Here is an 18,513-nt window from a genome sequence, read left to right as displayed (position 1 = left end):
CAGATCTAGTTGAATAGTGTCAGAGATGATCTTTGCTGCTACTGCCACAGACCATGTTGGGGTGCTGCTGAAATGTGCTGAAAGAAGTCTGAGATTTTGATGATCTCTTACCTCATACCCAGTTTTATTTCTTTCTCATATCTTGCCCTTCTTCTCTCAGTTATGTGGGTAGAATGACCATGAGAATTGGAAGTCAGTGCACTGTGGGCCTCTTCTATCAAACTGCGCTGAATAGCCCACACTGCTCCCAACATTCATAGAGTTCCTATGAGCATCGGGAGCAGCGTGGGCCATTCAGCACGGCTCTCTGCGCTAAAAACTGCTAACGCAGTTTTATAGAAGAGACCCTGTATGTTCTCCACTAGGACCTTCTCAGGCATGAGGGATTAAGATCACTTGCAAATCATTTGAACTTGGGAGCTTGCTCCTATGACATACTTGTGTTTAAAAGAAATTAAATTATTTTCCTTAAAGTCTCTCTGTTAGAACTGTATATGATGGCTATCATGAACTACTACTAATTCTTGTGTCATTTTATTTGATAAGAGGAAGGACACGAGCCTTGGCTTTGCGGTCAGTTCTTCAGTTTGGCAGATGTATCACTTGCTGTCACGTTACATCGACTGAAGTTTCTTGGATTTGCAAGAAGGAACTGGGGTAATGGAAAACGTCCTAACTTAGAAGCCTATTATGATCGCATCTTGAAGAGAAAGGCCTTCAAGAAGGTGTTAGGTAATGTCAATAACATATTAATCTCAGCTGTTCTGCCAACTGCGTTCCGAGTGGCAAAGAAACGCGCACCCACTGTCCTTGGTTCTACCGTCCTGATTGGTTTACTTGCAGGAGTGGGATATCTTCTGTTCATGAGTGTTAGAAAGAGGCTTACCAATGTATTGTTATCAATAAGAATAAGACAACAACATTTGTAACTTATTATCTTAATTGTAGGTCATGTGTAAAAGTTGTGTACTATCTGTTGTTGAACAACATATATATTGTACTGTCTTAAATTGCATTATTCATTACAATTCAATATATGTGAAATGTTGGAAGACTGTCAGTTGGAACATGAAAATGCAGCACTATCATAGTGACTGGATCTGTAAAAGATTAAAAATAAAAGTTCAGAAGTATTAACCCCCTCCAGAGACTCTTAATGGTGACGTGTCATTTAATTAATACAAACCATTTATGCGCTGAAAGAGAAAACATGATTATGCATAATTCAGTTTCCAGTCCTGATGTATGCCTCTTTAAGGCCTTAGTACGTTGAGATCTCATGCGCTATGACATGCTTTACAATATCTACCGGATCAATTAGATTTTGGAGGTGTACCTGGATTATTGGCTCTTGGGCTGGCACTTTGCAGTTCTTTCAGCCGACAATATTCAGCAGTCGGAAATGTTCAGTAAACTTTAACCAGATTTGCAGTGAATTTATATGGTTAAGTCAGGCCCCTGAGTCTAGTCTAGCTGATTAGAGTTAACAGTGTAAAGCTATCTGGTTAACTTTACAACAGGGATTTTTGCAGCCTGACAGGCTGTCCTCTTGAGAGAAAAAAAAACAACTCAACTCTGTGATCCCTCTGGCTCCGAATCACAAAATCAATTCCCCCAACCCAATATTGACCACTTGCATTCCTCCCTCCCACAGCCACTATTTATTTATTTATTTAATTCAATTTCTATCACATCCTCCCGGGAGCTCAGAACGGGTTACAAGCGAACATTCACAGTAGATTACATTAGACAGTACGTTTTGACAATACAGTAACTTGAGGATAAGCCTGGATGGTACAGTAATTTAAGTATAAAATATATATTGGTGGGGTTCAATTCCTTCTTTCTCTCTTCTTCCTGCCTAGCCCCCCTGCTCCAGTCTAAAAATAATATATGCTTATGGTAGGGTTGGGAGCACTGCTCTTTTCTGTCTCTCCCTTCTGTGTAACCTAGATGTGATCCAAAAATCAAATATGTGCTTCAGGGGAAGGAGAAGCAGAGGCCCTGATGCCTCCTTCTCTCCTAATGCCAATATGGTCATTATGATCTAATTTTAACAAAAGCAAGTCATGAATCCACCAAGTCAGAAATGGGTGATAATTCCTGCTGTTTTGATTCAATTGGACTTATCTGGTAGGTTGTAAGAGGGATAGCTTCATTGTTGGGGAATGCGGAGTTTGTGATATAGAACTGGAGGTGCAGGATTTATGTTATTGAGAGGCATTTTCAATATGACAACATCTAAATCTTCCCAAAATGTCCAAAAATCCAGTAGCATAGGCAGTGGAATGCTTTTTCTACTGGGTGTGTGTGTGTGGGGTGGGTGGGGGGGGGGTGGAGCTCCACCCTAGCCCCATCAGTATTCTAAAACACGACTTCCCCACCTACCTTCTCCAGTCGCTGTAATTTTAAATCTTTGGGCAGCTTCAACGAGCAGGCCTGTTCTGGATGTCTTCATTCTACAGCGACGCTGTGCAGCGGCTGCCCAGAGATTTAAAATTACATTGGCCAGGAGGAGTAGAGCCATAACTGACTCTTCTGACTGCCAATTTATGGGGATTCCATGACCCCTGTGGCTTCCCCACTTACAACACTTATGAGTAGAGAAAATGACCATTGTCAAATCTGAAAAATGTTTGCCCCCCCCCCCCCAAAATGACCATTTCCTAGATGTGTTTGTCCTCAGTGCATCTACTGTATCTTTTTGAACCATTAAAAAAAAAAGTCCAAATGAAAAACACATGAAAAACAGTCATTGGGTGGTAGGAGGAGCCAGCACTCTTAGTAAACTGGCCACACAGACATCCCAGTAGAGCAGTAAGGTACCCGAGGAGGCACTGAATAGAACTTCACAGAAAAGATTCCAGGTATACATCTCACATAACCCCTTACATTGTATGGTGAGCCTTCAAAACCCACTCAAAACCTATTGAAATCAGGAAAGCCTTAAGTGCCTGAACCAATCAAAGCCTTAGGTCCTGGAAGGGGAAAGTCCACCATTTTGAAGAGGTGGGCCTGCTGGCCGGAGGGAGTAGGCATCCCTACGGCCAGCCTTCATCAGAAAGATATGGGAGTGTCAGGGGGGGACCCTGACAGTGGAAGGGAGTGGGCATCCCTCCTGCCAGTGGTGTTGGAGGTTCTCGGGATGACGGGGATCACCGGTGGTGTGAGGGAGTGGGCATCCCTCCTGCTGGGGTTATCAGAGGGGGTTCTTGGGGTGTCAGGGATTACCAGTGGTGGGAGGGAATGGGCAACCATCCTGCCAGGGTTTTACAGGGTGGTGGTGGTGGTGGTGGTGGGGGGGTCCATGCAGTGGCAGGCTAGGGTGGTGTCAGTGAGAGGGGGAACTTTTCTTCTGCTGCTCTCCCTGCTGGTTAATCAGCTGAGCCAGCAGGACTTGAGGAGATCTGCGGCTCAGTTAATCGGGGCAGGAAGAGCAGCTGTGACAGAAGGGAGGAGCTGCGCTTAGTGATTGCTCTTCTGAGCAATCGCTAGGCACAGTTCCTCCTGCTCTTTACTGGCGATTCTCCGTACAAATAGTGTGCATATAAATTGTATGCTATTATGCCAAGAATCACCTGTAAAATAAAAATCACTCCCACTATGGGCACTACGATGGGGTTAGGAGAGACACTAAGGAGTAAATTCTCTATTAGTACGTTTAACTTAGGCGTGCTTTGGACGTCCGGTAAACGTAAATACCAATTAACTATATTTAGGCGTGAGATAGACGTCCCGCAAAATAGACGTGCGCAAAATAGACGTCCCTCGTCGCCCAAAATAGACGTGCTCAAAATAGACGTCCCTCGTCGCCCAAAATAGACGTGCTCAAAATAGACGTCCCTCGTCGCCCAAAATAGACGTGCTCAAAATAGACGTCCCTCGTCGCCCAAAATAGACGTGCTCAAAATAGACGTCCCTCGTCGCCCAAAATAGACGTGCTCAAAATAGACGCAGGTTTCTGAAACGTCTCCAATGGACCCGTGATAGACGTGAGTACGGGTTTTTTTTTTCTTATTTGTTTTTTTTTTTATTATACTTTATATATACTCTTTATTATCACACATTCAAGCATTGATAAGTATAGGATGATGAAAAACATAACTAAAACACAGTATCAGAATTGTACAGTTTACCATTAATACAAGGAAAAAAAATATGTTATGTTTCAAAGGAAAACTAGAAAATGAAACGTACCGAGTGGGTGTTGAACTTACATTATCAGTATGGAAGGTGGGAACCGGTAGATGTGTGCTACACAGAAAGCTGTACAGGAATGTCATACTCACCTCCTATTAGAAGTGGAAAGGATAGGACTTTGAACACCATATAGACTTTTTATAAACATCGTTTAACTTCCACAAAGACTGGCAGGAAAGGCACCCTAAGTCATCCAATAAGCTTTCTCTCGATTTGCCAGAGACATTATTTCAGAGAGGATAGTTTAGAAGTGATATCTTGCTCCAAAGAACACTCTCCTGGTCTTAAAACATTCCTACTATCAGTTCATTCTTCACAAGAAACACAATCAAAACACAGATTCAACCTGAATGTGGCTTCCAGTTCACAGGAAGAGGAAATAGCAAGCAGCACAATGCTGATCTCATTGTGACATCATCAAGGTGCACCTGGAAGGTAGATATGCCACAAGTAAAAGACAAGCTGGGACTTGAACTCACAACCTACAGATGATCGATATAGTGCTTTTACTCACTGACCTACACCTGTGTCTCTAATTCCCCTGTCATAGCATACCTTAGTAATGTGCTAAAGTATACTCTACTTAGCTATCATATCACAGTCAGTTGAGGCAAAAGACTGGTAGCTCAATGGTGTAAAGCACTGTTGTCACGGATGCAACACCCATATTCTTAAGTATGGTTCAATAAATGTAATACAGAGTCAAAATTATGCTGTTTATTTTATCAAACCCAAGCTCAACTTTGTAATGTATTGTGTATAGTCTTGCTAATGTGTTTGTGATGAAACTTAGATGCGATACGTGTATATATATAAACCCTAGCCACGCATGCGCACATACCTGCGTGCTTCTGTGATCTCTGCTCTGTGATCAGTAGGTCTGTGGCCAGCAGGAGTGCAGATGCAGCAGCCAGGTGACTCCCCCCCTCCCTCCCTCCCTCCCTCACCACCAAAATCACCACCGCCAAAGCTTCCTCCTTCTGGCCAGCCGGGAGGAGGGCTCTGAGTCGCTGAAGACTGTCCCAGATCGCTCAAAAATTAACCTTTTCATCTGAGGTGCGAGGCTGCGGGGACCTTCCTCCCCGGCTCACTAAGGTTTCATCTTAAGAAATTCAAATGCATTGTAGAAAATGCAAGTGACTATTCTCTGTCATCCTATACACCCCTGCAACACCCCAACAACACACTCCTGCAGCATAAACCCCTCATGTTATAATCAAGTAAAAGACAAGCTGGGAGTTGAACTCACAACTTATGGATAACTGGTACAGCATGTTTACTAACTGAGCTACCGAGCTACTTAACTGTAGCCCTAACCCTAACCATAAAGTAGCATCTGACATTATAGAAGCCGTTAGAATTTTAAAATCGTTTTGGACGTTCATTGGGTGTTCTCAGATCAAATACACCTGTAGATACTTGCAATGATTACCCCTTGTCAAATCTTGTACCTAAAGCCATTTCTGGAGACTTCCATTCCCAAGTCCCCAACATAGCTCAGTGCTTAAAAGCACTGCATGTATGTTGCAAAGGTCAGGGGTTCAAGTCCTGACTAAGGTTACCAAAGGCATAATATTTTTTTTTTCCACCCACCCAAACATGCATAGCTAAGCATGTGAACCTCTTCATTTATTTAATTTATAACGTCATTGTGTTTGGGGGGGGAGGTGAAGTTTCATTAGGTTTACATGGTAAGCTTCTAAGCTTGTACCTAAAGCCATTTCTGGAGACTCCCATTCCCAAGTCCCCAACATAGCTCAGTGCTTAAAAGCACTGCATGTATGTTGCAAAGGTCAGGGGTTCAAGTCCTGACTAAGGTTACCAAATACATAATATTGTTTGTTTCCACCCACCCAAACATGCATTATTTAATTTATAACGTCATTGTGTTTGGGCCAGGAGAAGTTTCAATAGGTTTACATGGTAAGCTTCTAAGCGTTCTGCTGTACATTTTTGTATAACAGCGATATCGGCGTCATTGCGCATGTAATGAACAGTATTGATGTAGAGTGGAGTAGCTGCTTCACGTACGCCCATGAGGCACAAATACGTCATTGCGTTTTTGTTTTTTTTTAATACTGATCATAGAATCGCTTGTTCTTCATATGCAGTTATTTCCTATAAAATGGCAGCCAGGACACAGCTAAACCAGGCTCTTCCTACCAAACGAGCATCACTACTTTGTAGTGCCTGGCCATCACAGGTCATATCTGCAATTCAGAAACTCCTGCATTTGCCTAACCTGGCGGTATAACAGAAGAGCCTCATGTCCCAGGGAAGTGGAAATGATAGGACTTTGAACACCATATAGACTTCATATAAACTTCGTTTAAGTTCCACAAAGACTGGCAGAAAAGGCACCTAAGTCATGCAATAAGCTTTCTTTCGATTTGCCAGAGACATTATTTCAGAGAGGATAGTTTAGAAATGATATCTTGCTCGAAAGAAGACTCTCCTGGTCTTAAAACATTGCAACAATCAGCTCATTCTTCACAACAAGAAACAGAATCAAAACACAGATTAAACCTGAATGTGGCTTCCAGTTCACAGGAAGAGGAAGTAGCAAGCAGCACAATGCTGATCTCATTGTGACATCATCAAGGTGCACCTGGAAGGTAGATATGCCACAAGTAAAAGACCAGCCGGGACTTGAACTCACAACCTACAGATGATCGATATAGTGCTTTTACTCACTGACCTACACCTGTGTCTCTGGTTCCCCTGTCATAGCATACCTTAGTGATGTGCCAAGGTATAATCAGCTTAGCTGACACAAAAAAGTGGTAGCTCAATGGTTTAAAGCACTGCTTTCACTGACTCGAAATCCATATTCTCAAGTATGGTTGGATACATAGTTCAAAAGTGCTGTCTTGATCACACACAAATTCAACTTTTCAAATGTTTTGTATCTGGTATTGCTAATGTGCTGTTTCAGATGAAAATGAGATGTGATTGGTCTGTATCTTGTAATTTTATTCAAATGAGTATTGTGTCAGCTGAAGGAGTTGAGGGTGTTAAAACCGAACTGTACTACTGAATGAATCTATTCCGTTTAGGCGCTTAACATTCGCCGTCCTATATGCTACAATAATGGCATTCCTTTGATAAGTAATCACAACATCCTTAAGTGGTTTAAGATTTTTATTGTAGAATATTATGTCATTTCATTGACACTCAAAAGTCCAGAAAAGCGGTGTGAAATTGTAACACATGCAACTGCAGTTTGCTGAGATGGATCACAGCTACACCGGTATACAGAGTAAGCCACTCCTAGGTCCAAATCAACTCCCAGCCTACAGGAGGAAAGGGTACAATGTCAGTGCCTGTGAAATATTAAGATTTCCTCATCGTAAGGTAAGGCAGGATGTAGGAAAAAGACAGGAAAGTAAGGAGGTCAGAGAATAAAGGCCAGAGGTTTATGCCAGAGAAGCAAGGGAAATAAAAGCCATCCTCCTTGTTACAGAGTCCATATGTGAGCTAATAACCTACACACACTGGTTGGAATGTTGAAGGTTAGTAGAAGTGAGCACAAATGTCTCATACCTACCTATGCACAAGTATCAGGAATACGTCACAGGATCCGCCTGTATCACAGGAACAGCTTCACGATGAGATGCTAGCCACATGAGGAGGAGGAGGAGATCAGCTGGGCCCGAACACCTGCAAAGAGGGGAAGCATGTTAATACATTGGAAAAGTCCCCCACCTCAAACTGTCACAATACCTACAGTTACCCTATAGCTTCAGTTGAACTTGAAGTACCAGCATGGAGAAGGGAGGGGGGGGGGGTGCTAGTCTTATGCTACACAGAAACATGTAGACCCATACCATCATTAACTCCTACAAGGTGTGGAAAGCTGAGCAGCATATAGGCTTCTGATAGCCATAGTTTTAACATTTTAGCAGTATAACTCATCCAATCTGCTTTCTCTGAGCTCCCAATATAGATGTCATTTATACCTAAAACTAAGGGGGTGTTCAATCAACACACATGCTAACCTAACACCAGCATGTGTCGATATACAATTTGTTGTTAGTAAAACAACAAAAAACCAAGAGGTCCTAAACTGCTAGCTCATACCAGGCCATCGAGAAGCACATTACGATGCCCTTGTATGGTGACGATGAAAGTCTTGGACATCCAACCTGCAACAAGAGTATGAAAGCTGTTAGCTATTTGACATGTGGGCAATTCATCATAAAGCCTGCTAATGGAATGATATACAGGAGCAACATAGTGAATGAGGCCAAAAACAAAGAGAGTTTACCTATTATTCTACCTTTAATACTTGAGCTGCTACCAATAACTTCTTGCTTTGCTGGTCAGGGACATCTGAACTTTAACTTCAGCCTAGAGAAAGAGGCATCATCACATTCACTCACATGAGACAGAGACAGACAGAGAGAGAGAGAGAGAAGCTGTTTGGGGTTCACATAAATATACTCACCATTATCCCAAGAAATGGGCTCTTATTAGGTTGTCCCTGACCACCTGCCCTCTCCTACGCTCTTCTTGCTCAGGTAGAGGCCTGCGTCTAGCTTGGATGTCCTCATCATTGTCACTGTCTTGGAGCGGCTCAGGAGGGTCTGGCATCCGTCTTCTCAGTGCTAGGTTATGTAGCATGCAGCAGGCAACAAACATCCTGGACACCTTGTCGGGCCTGTACAGCAGTTGCCCTCCTGAGCGGTGTAGACATCTAAAGCGGGACTTGAGCAACCCAAACGCACGTTCCACGATGGTCCTTGTGGTGTTCAGGGCCCGGTTATATCGCTCCTCCTCTGGCTGTTGGGGACGCACAATTGGGGTCATCAACCACGTCCTCAGGGGATAGGCACGATCACCTGCAAGGAGAAACAATATTAGAAAAGGGGCACATATCTGTTGTCCATTGTTCTGCATCACCTCCAAAGTTAGCCATGACCCTGTGGTAAAATGAGAGAAAGGCGGTTAATGTAACAAAGCTTTATCTGCAGTAGTACGTTAACTCACCAACCAGCCATCCACCTTGGATTTGACCCCTCTGGAACCTGCCACCTAGGCCGGAGTGGGCCAGGATATAAGCGTCGTGGCAGGACCCTGGGAAGCTGGCACACACATCTGTCACCTCCATGGTAGCACTACAGACCACCTGCATGTTCATGGAATGATATGCCCTCCGGTTCCTAAATTGCCTTTCAGTTTCAGCAGGTGGTCTGAGTGCTACGTGTGTGCAGTCTATAGCTCCCAGGACAGAGGGGAAATGTGCCAGTTGAGCAAAACCCCTCATTGTGCGTCGCCGCTCTGCCTCACTCATCGGAAACTGGATATACATAGCAATACGCCTTAAAAAGACATCCAAAAACTTATTGATTATCCTGGATACAGACGGTTGACTGATGCCAGCCCCAGCTCCCAGGGGCCTTTGGAAGGTTCCTGTAGCCAAAAACCCCAGGGCTGTAGTTACTTGTACATAAACTGGAAGGGAATGTCCCCTAAGAGTGGTGCGCTCCAAATCCACCTGCAGTTGCTCACAGAGATGAACTATGGTCTCCCGATTAAATCTAAAGAGACCAATACACCGCTCATCTGTCATATCAAGGAAGTTTGCCCTGGGCCTATATACCCTGGGGGCCTGGCGTCGGCGTCGGCCTGGGCCTCTGCCTCCAACCTGGCCACGCCCCAGGGCCACAGCCGGACCTCTTCCTCTACCTCTAACCTGCCCACGCCCCGGGGCCGGGGCCAGGGCCGGGGCTGGGGCCGGGGCCGCCACCAGACCCCTTCCTCTGCGCAGCAATCTATCATGGGCCACCACATGTAAGACAAACTCAAAGTCATCAATCATCTCTCAAACCAATACCAGACCAAAGACACAACTGACAAGTACACAACAAAAGGGAGAAGATGGGGGAAAGGAGAAACAATACAATCACAGTACAAAGTCACACTATCACAAATCAACCACCAGAAGCACGAACGCACGGGAGTCTAAAGGAGACAAAATAATGGTTTTTTAAAGATCCTTATATACTCTCGACGCCGATGTAGCGTCTGACGTCATAACCGTTAGAATTTTGAAATCTGTTTGCACAGTCATTGGGTGTGCATAGATCAAATACACCTGTAGATACTTGCAATAATTACCCCTTGTCAAAGCTTGTACCTATAGCCATTTCTGGAGACTCCCATTCCCAAGTCCCCAACATAGCTCAGTGCTTAAAAGCACTTGCATGTATATTCCAAAGCTGAAGGGTTCAAGTCCTGACTAAGGTTACCAAAGACATAATATTCTTTTTTTTTTCCACCCACCCAAACATGCATAGGTAAGCTCAAATATGTGAACCCAATCTTCATTTCTTTAATTTGTCATTGTGTTTGGTGGACGTAAGCTTTTAAGCGTTCTGCTGTACTTTTTTATATAACAGCGATATCGGCGTACTGTACAGTATTTCTGTAGCGCGGAGCGGCTGCTGCAAGCACGCCCAAGCGGCACAAATACGTCATCGCGTTTTTTTGCGTTGTGACGTCATAGAATCGTCCGTTCTTCATACGCAGTTATTTCTCATAAAATGGCTGCCAGAAGACAGCCAAATTTTACCACACAGGACACCAGGCTGCTAGCCAGGCTGTTTCTCTCCCGGGAGCACCACTATTTTGTAGTGCCTGGCCATCGCAGGTCATACCTGCAATTCAGGGAGTCATGGAGCCGCCTGACCCGGCGGTACAATCGCAGAGCCTCCTGTCCCAGGGAAGTAAGTATTCCAAGTCAGGCCCTCACAAATAATCATGTAAAATGTAATGATGGAAACCTGTCTCAATCAAATTGTTCATGTTTTGTGTGTAAATTTTGATTCCTTTTAAAAACTACAATTGTGCATAATAAATCTTTTACATTGAATACTGAAATTAAAGCACATCCCAAAGGAGCAGTAGTAGGATTTCAAATGACAAATTCAGCTCCTAGAAGGCATCTATTCCATTCACAACATGCACACAACTAATTTTTGGGTCACAAGCTTCACATTTGTAATCGAAACATCTTGACATCAACTTTGCCAAAGTGCTGCTATGTCATTTCAAATACCTTAAACTCAATCTGCTATGTCATTTCAAATACCTTAAACTCAATCTGCTGGTCTAGGGAGATAGTGGCATGACGTTTAAAGTGACAGCGTCAGTACCCTGACGTCAGGGGTTTCAAGCCACGCTGCTCCTTCTGACCAAACTATTTTATTGCCCCTGCTGCATGATTGTAAGCTCACCAGGACATGCTGTAATGTGGGGCAGTGCTGATAGGCTACAGCCTCAGCACCCTGGGGTTGTGAGTTCAATCCCACCTCCTCCTTGTGATGCTGTCCATGTCACCTCACACCCCCCCCTCCCCCCCCCCCCACTGTCCCAGGTACAGTAGAGAGATAGCGATGCCTCCAGCACAGAAAGGGGAAATGCTGGAGTACGTGAATAAATTCATGTAAAACATGTGGCAGAAGGGGGTGGAGGCAGACAGCAAAGCGGATAGGGGCTCTTGGAGGGCAGTGTACTCCATTTTTATGTGCTTATAGAGGTCAATACTTAAGTAAACATGTTATGCCATAGTGCTAGATGGCACTCATCATATCCCTCCCTCTCTGTTCTTTCTCTCTCTCTATTATCCAGGTTGAGGATCTCAGGAAAAGGGGGCGACTGCTGAGGCGCCAGGAGCGGGCCTTCCTTGAGGGGGTGAGGGAGGAATTGCGTGCAGAAGCCGGTGAGTAATGAGTCCAGCGTGTGTTTCTTTGTGATCAGCCTACCAGAATAAATAGATGAAAATGCTTGAGTAGCTGTAAACCATTCTTAATCATAAAATCTGCAGTAAAGCTGCTATTGTGATATCATGTCACAATGGCTTTATGGTGTTCTACTTGCCTCACTTACTTACGCTACATTTTGATGTTGACAGTGGAGTAGGTGCTTTGCATCCTGTTATTAGCATTTGAAGAAAATAACGTAGTAAATAATGTCATGTTCAAAAGTGTTGTGGACATATCTGACTGTATCCTATTTCTCTCTTGTCAAGCAGCAGCGCAGGCACCCCCTCAGGAGGCCCCGCAGGTGATGGAGGGAGCCCCACCCTGGTCCTCGGCAGAGGAGGAAGAGGAGATGGAGGAGGAAGAGGAGGAGATAGAGGAGGAGATAGAGGCGGAGATGGAGGAGGAGATGGAGGAGGAGGAGGAGGCCTGGCAGCCCTCAGGACCACCCACACCACCACTGCCCCCTGGACCTCCACCACTGCCCCCACCACTGCCCCCTGGACTGCCTGCCCCACCACTGCCCCCTGGACCCCCACCGCCTGCCCCACCACTACCTCCAGGACCACCACCACCATCCCCTGTTGGACCTTCCCCTTCCCCCACCCATAGCCCTTCCCCTCACTCTCCTGCCCTTCCTGTTCCCATCCCACCCCCTTTCCTTGCTGTTCCCCCCCAGGAGCAGCCCGACCAGCCTCAGGAGGGGGTGGCCAGGGAGATGGCGGCCTACTCTGCCATCTTGGAGGAGGTGCAGGTATTGAGAGGGTGTGTGGAGAGGATGGAACATGCCCTCTTGCGGCTGATAGCCGAAAGAGGGCATGGTGCCAGCAGCCATACACCCTCTCAATGACTGCACCTCTTCCGCCCCCCTCGCCTGAGGTAGCTCAAGCTACTCTTGGGGGGCACCCCACCCTCTTTCCCTGCATTATATGTTGTTACATATGTAAATAGTTTTTTTAAAGAGTTGACATTTTTAAATGTTTTAATAATTCCATAAAAATATTGGTTTATATTTACTTTAAACTTTCCTGTGTGGTTTTAGCCTTGTAGCATCATCAGCTTAGTGGACAGAGTCCAAGGTAGATAGGGGTTCAGGAGGGACTGCTGAATGGGCCCTTTTCACTATAACAACAAGGTGACATATAGAAAGTTTGACAATCTTTATTGGGGTCTGTCATTCATTCTATTACCTGCTAGCCACTCTGATGTCAAATCATTGCAGAATCTAGGAAAAAAGCAAGTGAATGCAAGGGTATATGCAACTGTAGGTAGATGACGACATCTCAGCTATGATGTGCAAAGTAAGCCAGTCCCTGTTCCAAAGTAAATGGCTACATAAGGAAGAGAATATAAGTCACTGTGGTAGATTTGTTGTTAAGGAATAGGGTTATTTCTAGTAAGAGTTGGCTCCACACCAGGAGAATCCAAATGAGACATGTGGGTTTTTCTTCCTTTCAATGAAGGTGATGGAAGTAAAGGCCAGATCCCTCAATCTATCCTCCTGGTTCTTGAGCTACACTATTTTGGTAAAGCAGGTGTGGAAACCACAAAGATGCTCACAGCTGCACTGCTCTCAGTACTATAAAAACTCCATCTGACAATACTGCAGTTGCCTGTGTAAGACACCTGAAAACTGAAAAGAGGAGAAGCTGGTTTACACAACGTTCACAAACAGGGGGGTTCAACCCCCAAGGTCCTCCCTTCCCTGAAGCAATGTGTTAACCTCATATATGTTGAGCTGCTTAGATGTCACCGTGGTATAGGTGTTAAGGCAATAACCTTAACTTGCTGATGGTGTGGGTTAGTATCACCTGTAATCCTCCACTGCTACTGTTTAGAACTCATGTGAGGGAATAGACTAACTGAAAACAAAAAGTTTGTGTGCATATAACAGCAGGAATGCGTGCCATGGTGTTCTATGAGGCCAACAATATCAATTTACTATTGTTCCTGAAAGTCATCAAGGATACCTGTGTGAAGAGAACAATAGAAGTGTGAAACATTTATTTCACTCATCAGAAGAGTGACTCAAGTGAAGAATAGTAGAGTAAGCAAATAAAGGTTACCATATATATTCTCACCTACAACTGTTTGGCTAGGTGCAAACTGGTGTGCTGAGCTGCTGCTCTGGTCTGAAATGAAGAATAGAGAGAAACTGTTAACAAAGACCTATGTCTCCTAAATTAAACACTGAAGTTGTGGCAGAACACACACCTAGAAGTAACAGAGCTGCTAACATACCTTTAGACTCCTTATTAAAAATGGCAGCCATTAGCCACTCATTAGGAGTTTTCCACCTGAACCATGTTGATTGGATATCCATTGAATGGCAGTGTTCCCCCCCCCAACATACCCGACCTATTCTTATCAATGAGTTAGTACACAGAACCATTCCTCACCTGATTTTAATTTGCCTGTAATTTGATTCTACAAAGAATTAACTTTAACTCTGAGTAAACCCTCTCAGATGTATGAACACATCCATTTTACTTACATATCCATTTGTGTACCAGCAAAATATATACCAGCATGGTCTTTATCAGTCTTCTCAGTCATTTTTATCAGCCCTGTGGAATGGAGAGTAGGAGATATCAGAAATAAAATAACTAGTATAAACAATAGCACACAATGAAAGGCCATAAAGAGAAGTCAGTTTTTGTTGGTTGGTTTCTTTAGTTCTATGATAGTTCAAAGTAGCTTACAAAATATCATTCTCACCTGGACTTACTATCTGAGCTGCTTCTAGAAAAGATAAAACAACATATTAGAATGGCCAGTATTAATGGCTCTGTGGAATAGAGGGAAATGGGAGGCAGAGATAGGGAAAGAAATGTAAAAGACTAAGACAGAGTAAAGTCTCAAACATCTGCATAAGCAATAGGATAGAATAGAAAGGAAACACTGCTCACCTGGACCTTCTTATACCCATGCACGCCTATGTAGCGTGTGACGTCATCATAGCAGGAAAACTTTCTCTATGCCTATTGGGCGCCGTTCGGGTGCGGTTCCTTAGCCCGCTTCCTAACCACGCCCATCACACCTCATTGGTTGTTGTACAGGGGGTGTGTTTGAACGTGTTCTACAAGTAGCCTGAAAAGATGGCTACACCTTGCAACATGGCTTCAAAGCGAAAATCGAATTTCTTGCATGGAGAGTTGCAGATCCTTGTGGCCCAAGTTGGGGCCAACTATGATTCCCTCTTTGGGAGGGAAGCTGATAGGATTGGGATAGAAGGCCAGCATGCTATCTGGAGAAGAATCTGCAGTGACATAGATGCTGTACACCATCAGGGCCGTGATATAGAGGCTCTGAAAAAACGGTGGCGTGCCCTGCGGAGAGAGGTCCGGCGGAAGCAGGAACGAATTAATGCGCAGGGTCCTTGCGGCAACCTCCAGCTGACTGTCCTGGAGAGTGAGGTGATGGACATAGTGGGTCCTGGAATAGGTCCTGTTGTGGGAGCCATTGATACTTCCCTGGGGCACCAAGGTAAGATCACTTTACATAGAAGCCATTGACTTGTTGGTGTTTTTACTCATATTTTATATCTTTCTAAACTACAACAGTACTATACAACCAATGCAATTCATAGTAATATAATAAAAGCCATTGCCTGTTTTGATACTCTTGGAAGCCTAACATGTGGAATACGTTGCTAATGTTCCATATGTTAGCCTGCATAATACCTTGTAAATGACCAGATGTACAGTATTGTGACCTGTGATGCAATTCAAATGATGTTCTCAGATGTTACCGCTTTCAACTAATACCAATGTGTATTTTCTTGTCTTTTTGCAGAGGCGTCCCATCCTCCTTCTGCTGCTGATAGGGATGAAGGGGATGAGGAGGAGGAGGAGGAAGCAGTGGCAGGCACATCATACGCCACCCCTCCTCCTCGGAACACTCATGCACAAGCTGCACCGGCGCCCCCCCTTCATCCCCATGATGACAACAGGGCAGTAGAGGAGGGGGAAGAGTTGGAGGAGGAAGAAGAGGTGGATGAGGTTGGAGCCCTGGGGGAGGAAGATTTCCATCAGGGTGATGAGCTGGAGGCCCCCCCTGATGAGCTCCACCGTCAATTGGTGGAGGTGGGTGACCACCTCCACCAAAGACAAACTTTGCTCATCAGGGAGGTGGCTGAGATAAAAGAAGCCACACATGTAATGAACCAGCACCTGGCCTCCCTGGTGGCCGAGCAGTCTGCAACACGTGCTGTGCAGACTGCAATCCTGGAAGAGCAGGCAGGGACTCGCCGGGCGCTGGAGAACATGTGTGGCATTCTTTCACAACTTCTCCCCCAGCTCATCACCCAGACTGCCTCCCATGGGGATCCTGGACCTCAATCCACCTCCCAGACCTCCTCCAGCCAGGCTCCCACCACGCAAGGTTCCCCCCCGGCCACCCGTGGCCGGAGTCGAGGCCGTGGCCGGGGAAAGGGAAAAGGAAAGGACCCCCATTAGGACCCACTATGTCCTCTGAACACTCCCAGGCCAGTCATGCCGCATGGACCCTGGGGCTCCGCTGGACCTCCTCTGCATGTACACGCCACAGCCTCTATATCACGGTTCAGTCACTGCAGATCTTTCATCCAGATAGCATCCTGGCCTGAGTGCCAATCTTCATCAGCTTCAACTCCCATCGAGGGCATCATAGTTGGATAATAACTATTACACCCTTCCAAGGATCTGTAGCTCTCCAGGAGCCATGTTGCCGACTTCATCTTAAGGTGCAACCCGTTGCCATCTGTTGGCAGCCTGGACATTTGCCTGACTTCATCTTAAGGTGCAACCCGTTGCCATCTGTTGGCAGCCTGGACATTTGCCTGACTTCATCTTAAGGTGCAACCCGTTGCCATCTGTTGGCAGCCTGGACATTTGCCTGACTTCATCTTAAGGTGCAACCCGTTGCCATCTGTTGGCAGCCTGGACATTTGCCTGACTTCATCCTTGTCACAGGAAATGAAATACTTTTTTCTTTGAACCAGGAAGCATTTAATTATGAATTGCACACAGCACAGCGGGTTCTCTGAAGAAGCCTCCTTGCCAAAACGCGTCTGAACCCTGCCGGACCATCGCTGTATGGACTTTGAAGTTAAGTTTGCTTGCACTTTTTGAAACTATATTTTTTTGAATCATTGAATACTCACCTATGTTATGGACATGCTAAACAGAATGAAGCACTTTCAATGACCAATCTCTTTAGGGGTTTGTTCCCCATCCTGAGTTTTTTTCTATTCCATCCGTGGATTCTGAGCACCATCTGAGTTAAATAAGGTATTAAATACTTCTTCAGGCTTGTTCCCTTTTGTTTTTTGTGGTTGCATCCTATATTATGCATATTTCCATCTATTATGTACAACAGCAAGTCAATGGATATATGTTTTACAATAAAATCCATCAAATAAATGAAACATATATAGCTGACAGTGTGTTTGTGTTTCAGCTTATATTGTATTCGTTAGGTGCTTCCCAGAGCTACATTGCTGTATCATGTGGTTTACAGAGGTATGTCCCAACAGTGTCATGAACGACCACTAGGCCAGTTAAGGGTTTGAGGATACCCGTAATGGATATGCATCGTGGTAGATTTGATGGCTGACACCTCCATTAGATGCAGGTCTCTCATGCATGCTCATTAGCGCTATCCCTTACAATCCTCTTATCCCACCTTTCACAACCTAGCTCCCTATGCATCAACATCTGTCCCTCTCTTTTGTTATTTTCCTTGATGCATACCAGGGGAGGGGAGGAGAGGGCTGGAACCTACATGCCATCTCTCCATTCCACCTCAAAACCTAGTGTTACTCCCTAATCTCCTTCCATCCCCAGTGGCAACCTTTCACCCTTTCTGTTTGCAAATACCCTTGCATCCCTAATCTCTCCTTGCCTCCATGACATCCTCCACCTCTTGCTTTTATATTTTCTCATTCAAGACTACTATCCAGCATATCTCTGCTCCCCCCCCTCCCCCAAGTCTGCCCATATCTAGACACCTCTCCTGCATTCAAGTTAAGAATCTCATTAATATGTATCCCATCTGGTGCAGTAGCTGCCTTGGTTGATGACATATTTCCCATATTTAAACAAAGGTTCCCATCCATTCCACATGGAGTTAATTGAAAGTTGTAGGCCCCCTCTGCTCTTTCTTTTTGGTGTACTCTGCTAATATGGAAAATGGAGGTGGGGCAGACAATGACATTATGAAAGCAGGGAGAGTGGTGGGTGTGGGCATCTGTGTGTAACCTGACCTGGCCCCTTCTTTTCCCTAACAATTTATTCCCCTCCACACTTAACACAAAATTTAAGTCCCCAACAATCCCTCACACCAACACCCAGAAAAATCCATAAACTAAGGAAATACAGATAATGGGGGTGGGGAGGAGTGTCAAAGGCAGAAGGGAGTATAAAGGAGAACAGGCAAGTCATAGCACAAAGTTTCATCATTGAGGAAACGGAACATCACAAACACAAACTCACATGAGGGGGTCTTACATAGGCAAAATGGCTGTGCCAAAGCTTTCTATATACTAAGCACGCCTTCGTAGCGGCGAACG

General features: G+C 45.0%; 1 protein-coding gene across 5 annotated transcripts in view; it reads left to right on the top strand.

Moving 5' to 3' along the window:
* The window catches only part of GDAP1 (ganglioside induced differentiation associated protein 1), a 47,642-nt gene extending 46,555 nt beyond the window's left edge, over positions 1-1,087 (top strand). For all 5 annotated transcript variants that reach the window (XM_033934079.1, XM_033934080.1, XM_033934083.1 and 2 more), the window contains one exon: positions 547-1,087. In XM_033934079.1, the coding sequence (XP_033789970.1) occupies positions 547-929 (383 nt within the window). In that variant the 3' untranslated portion in view covers positions 930-1,087. The remainder of the gene's footprint in view (positions 1-546) is intronic.
* The last annotated feature ends 17,426 nt before the right edge of the window (positions 1,088-18,513 follow it).

This window comes from Geotrypetes seraphini, chromosome 2, assembly GCF_902459505.1.
Source record: "Geotrypetes seraphini chromosome 2, aGeoSer1.1, whole genome shotgun sequence".
In the NCBI taxonomy this organism is placed as follows: Eukaryota; Metazoa; Chordata; class Amphibia; order Gymnophiona; family Dermophiidae; genus Geotrypetes; species Geotrypetes seraphini.
The sequence above is the reverse complement of the archived record's forward strand: the minus strand, read 5'-3'. Positions and strand labels throughout refer to the sequence as shown.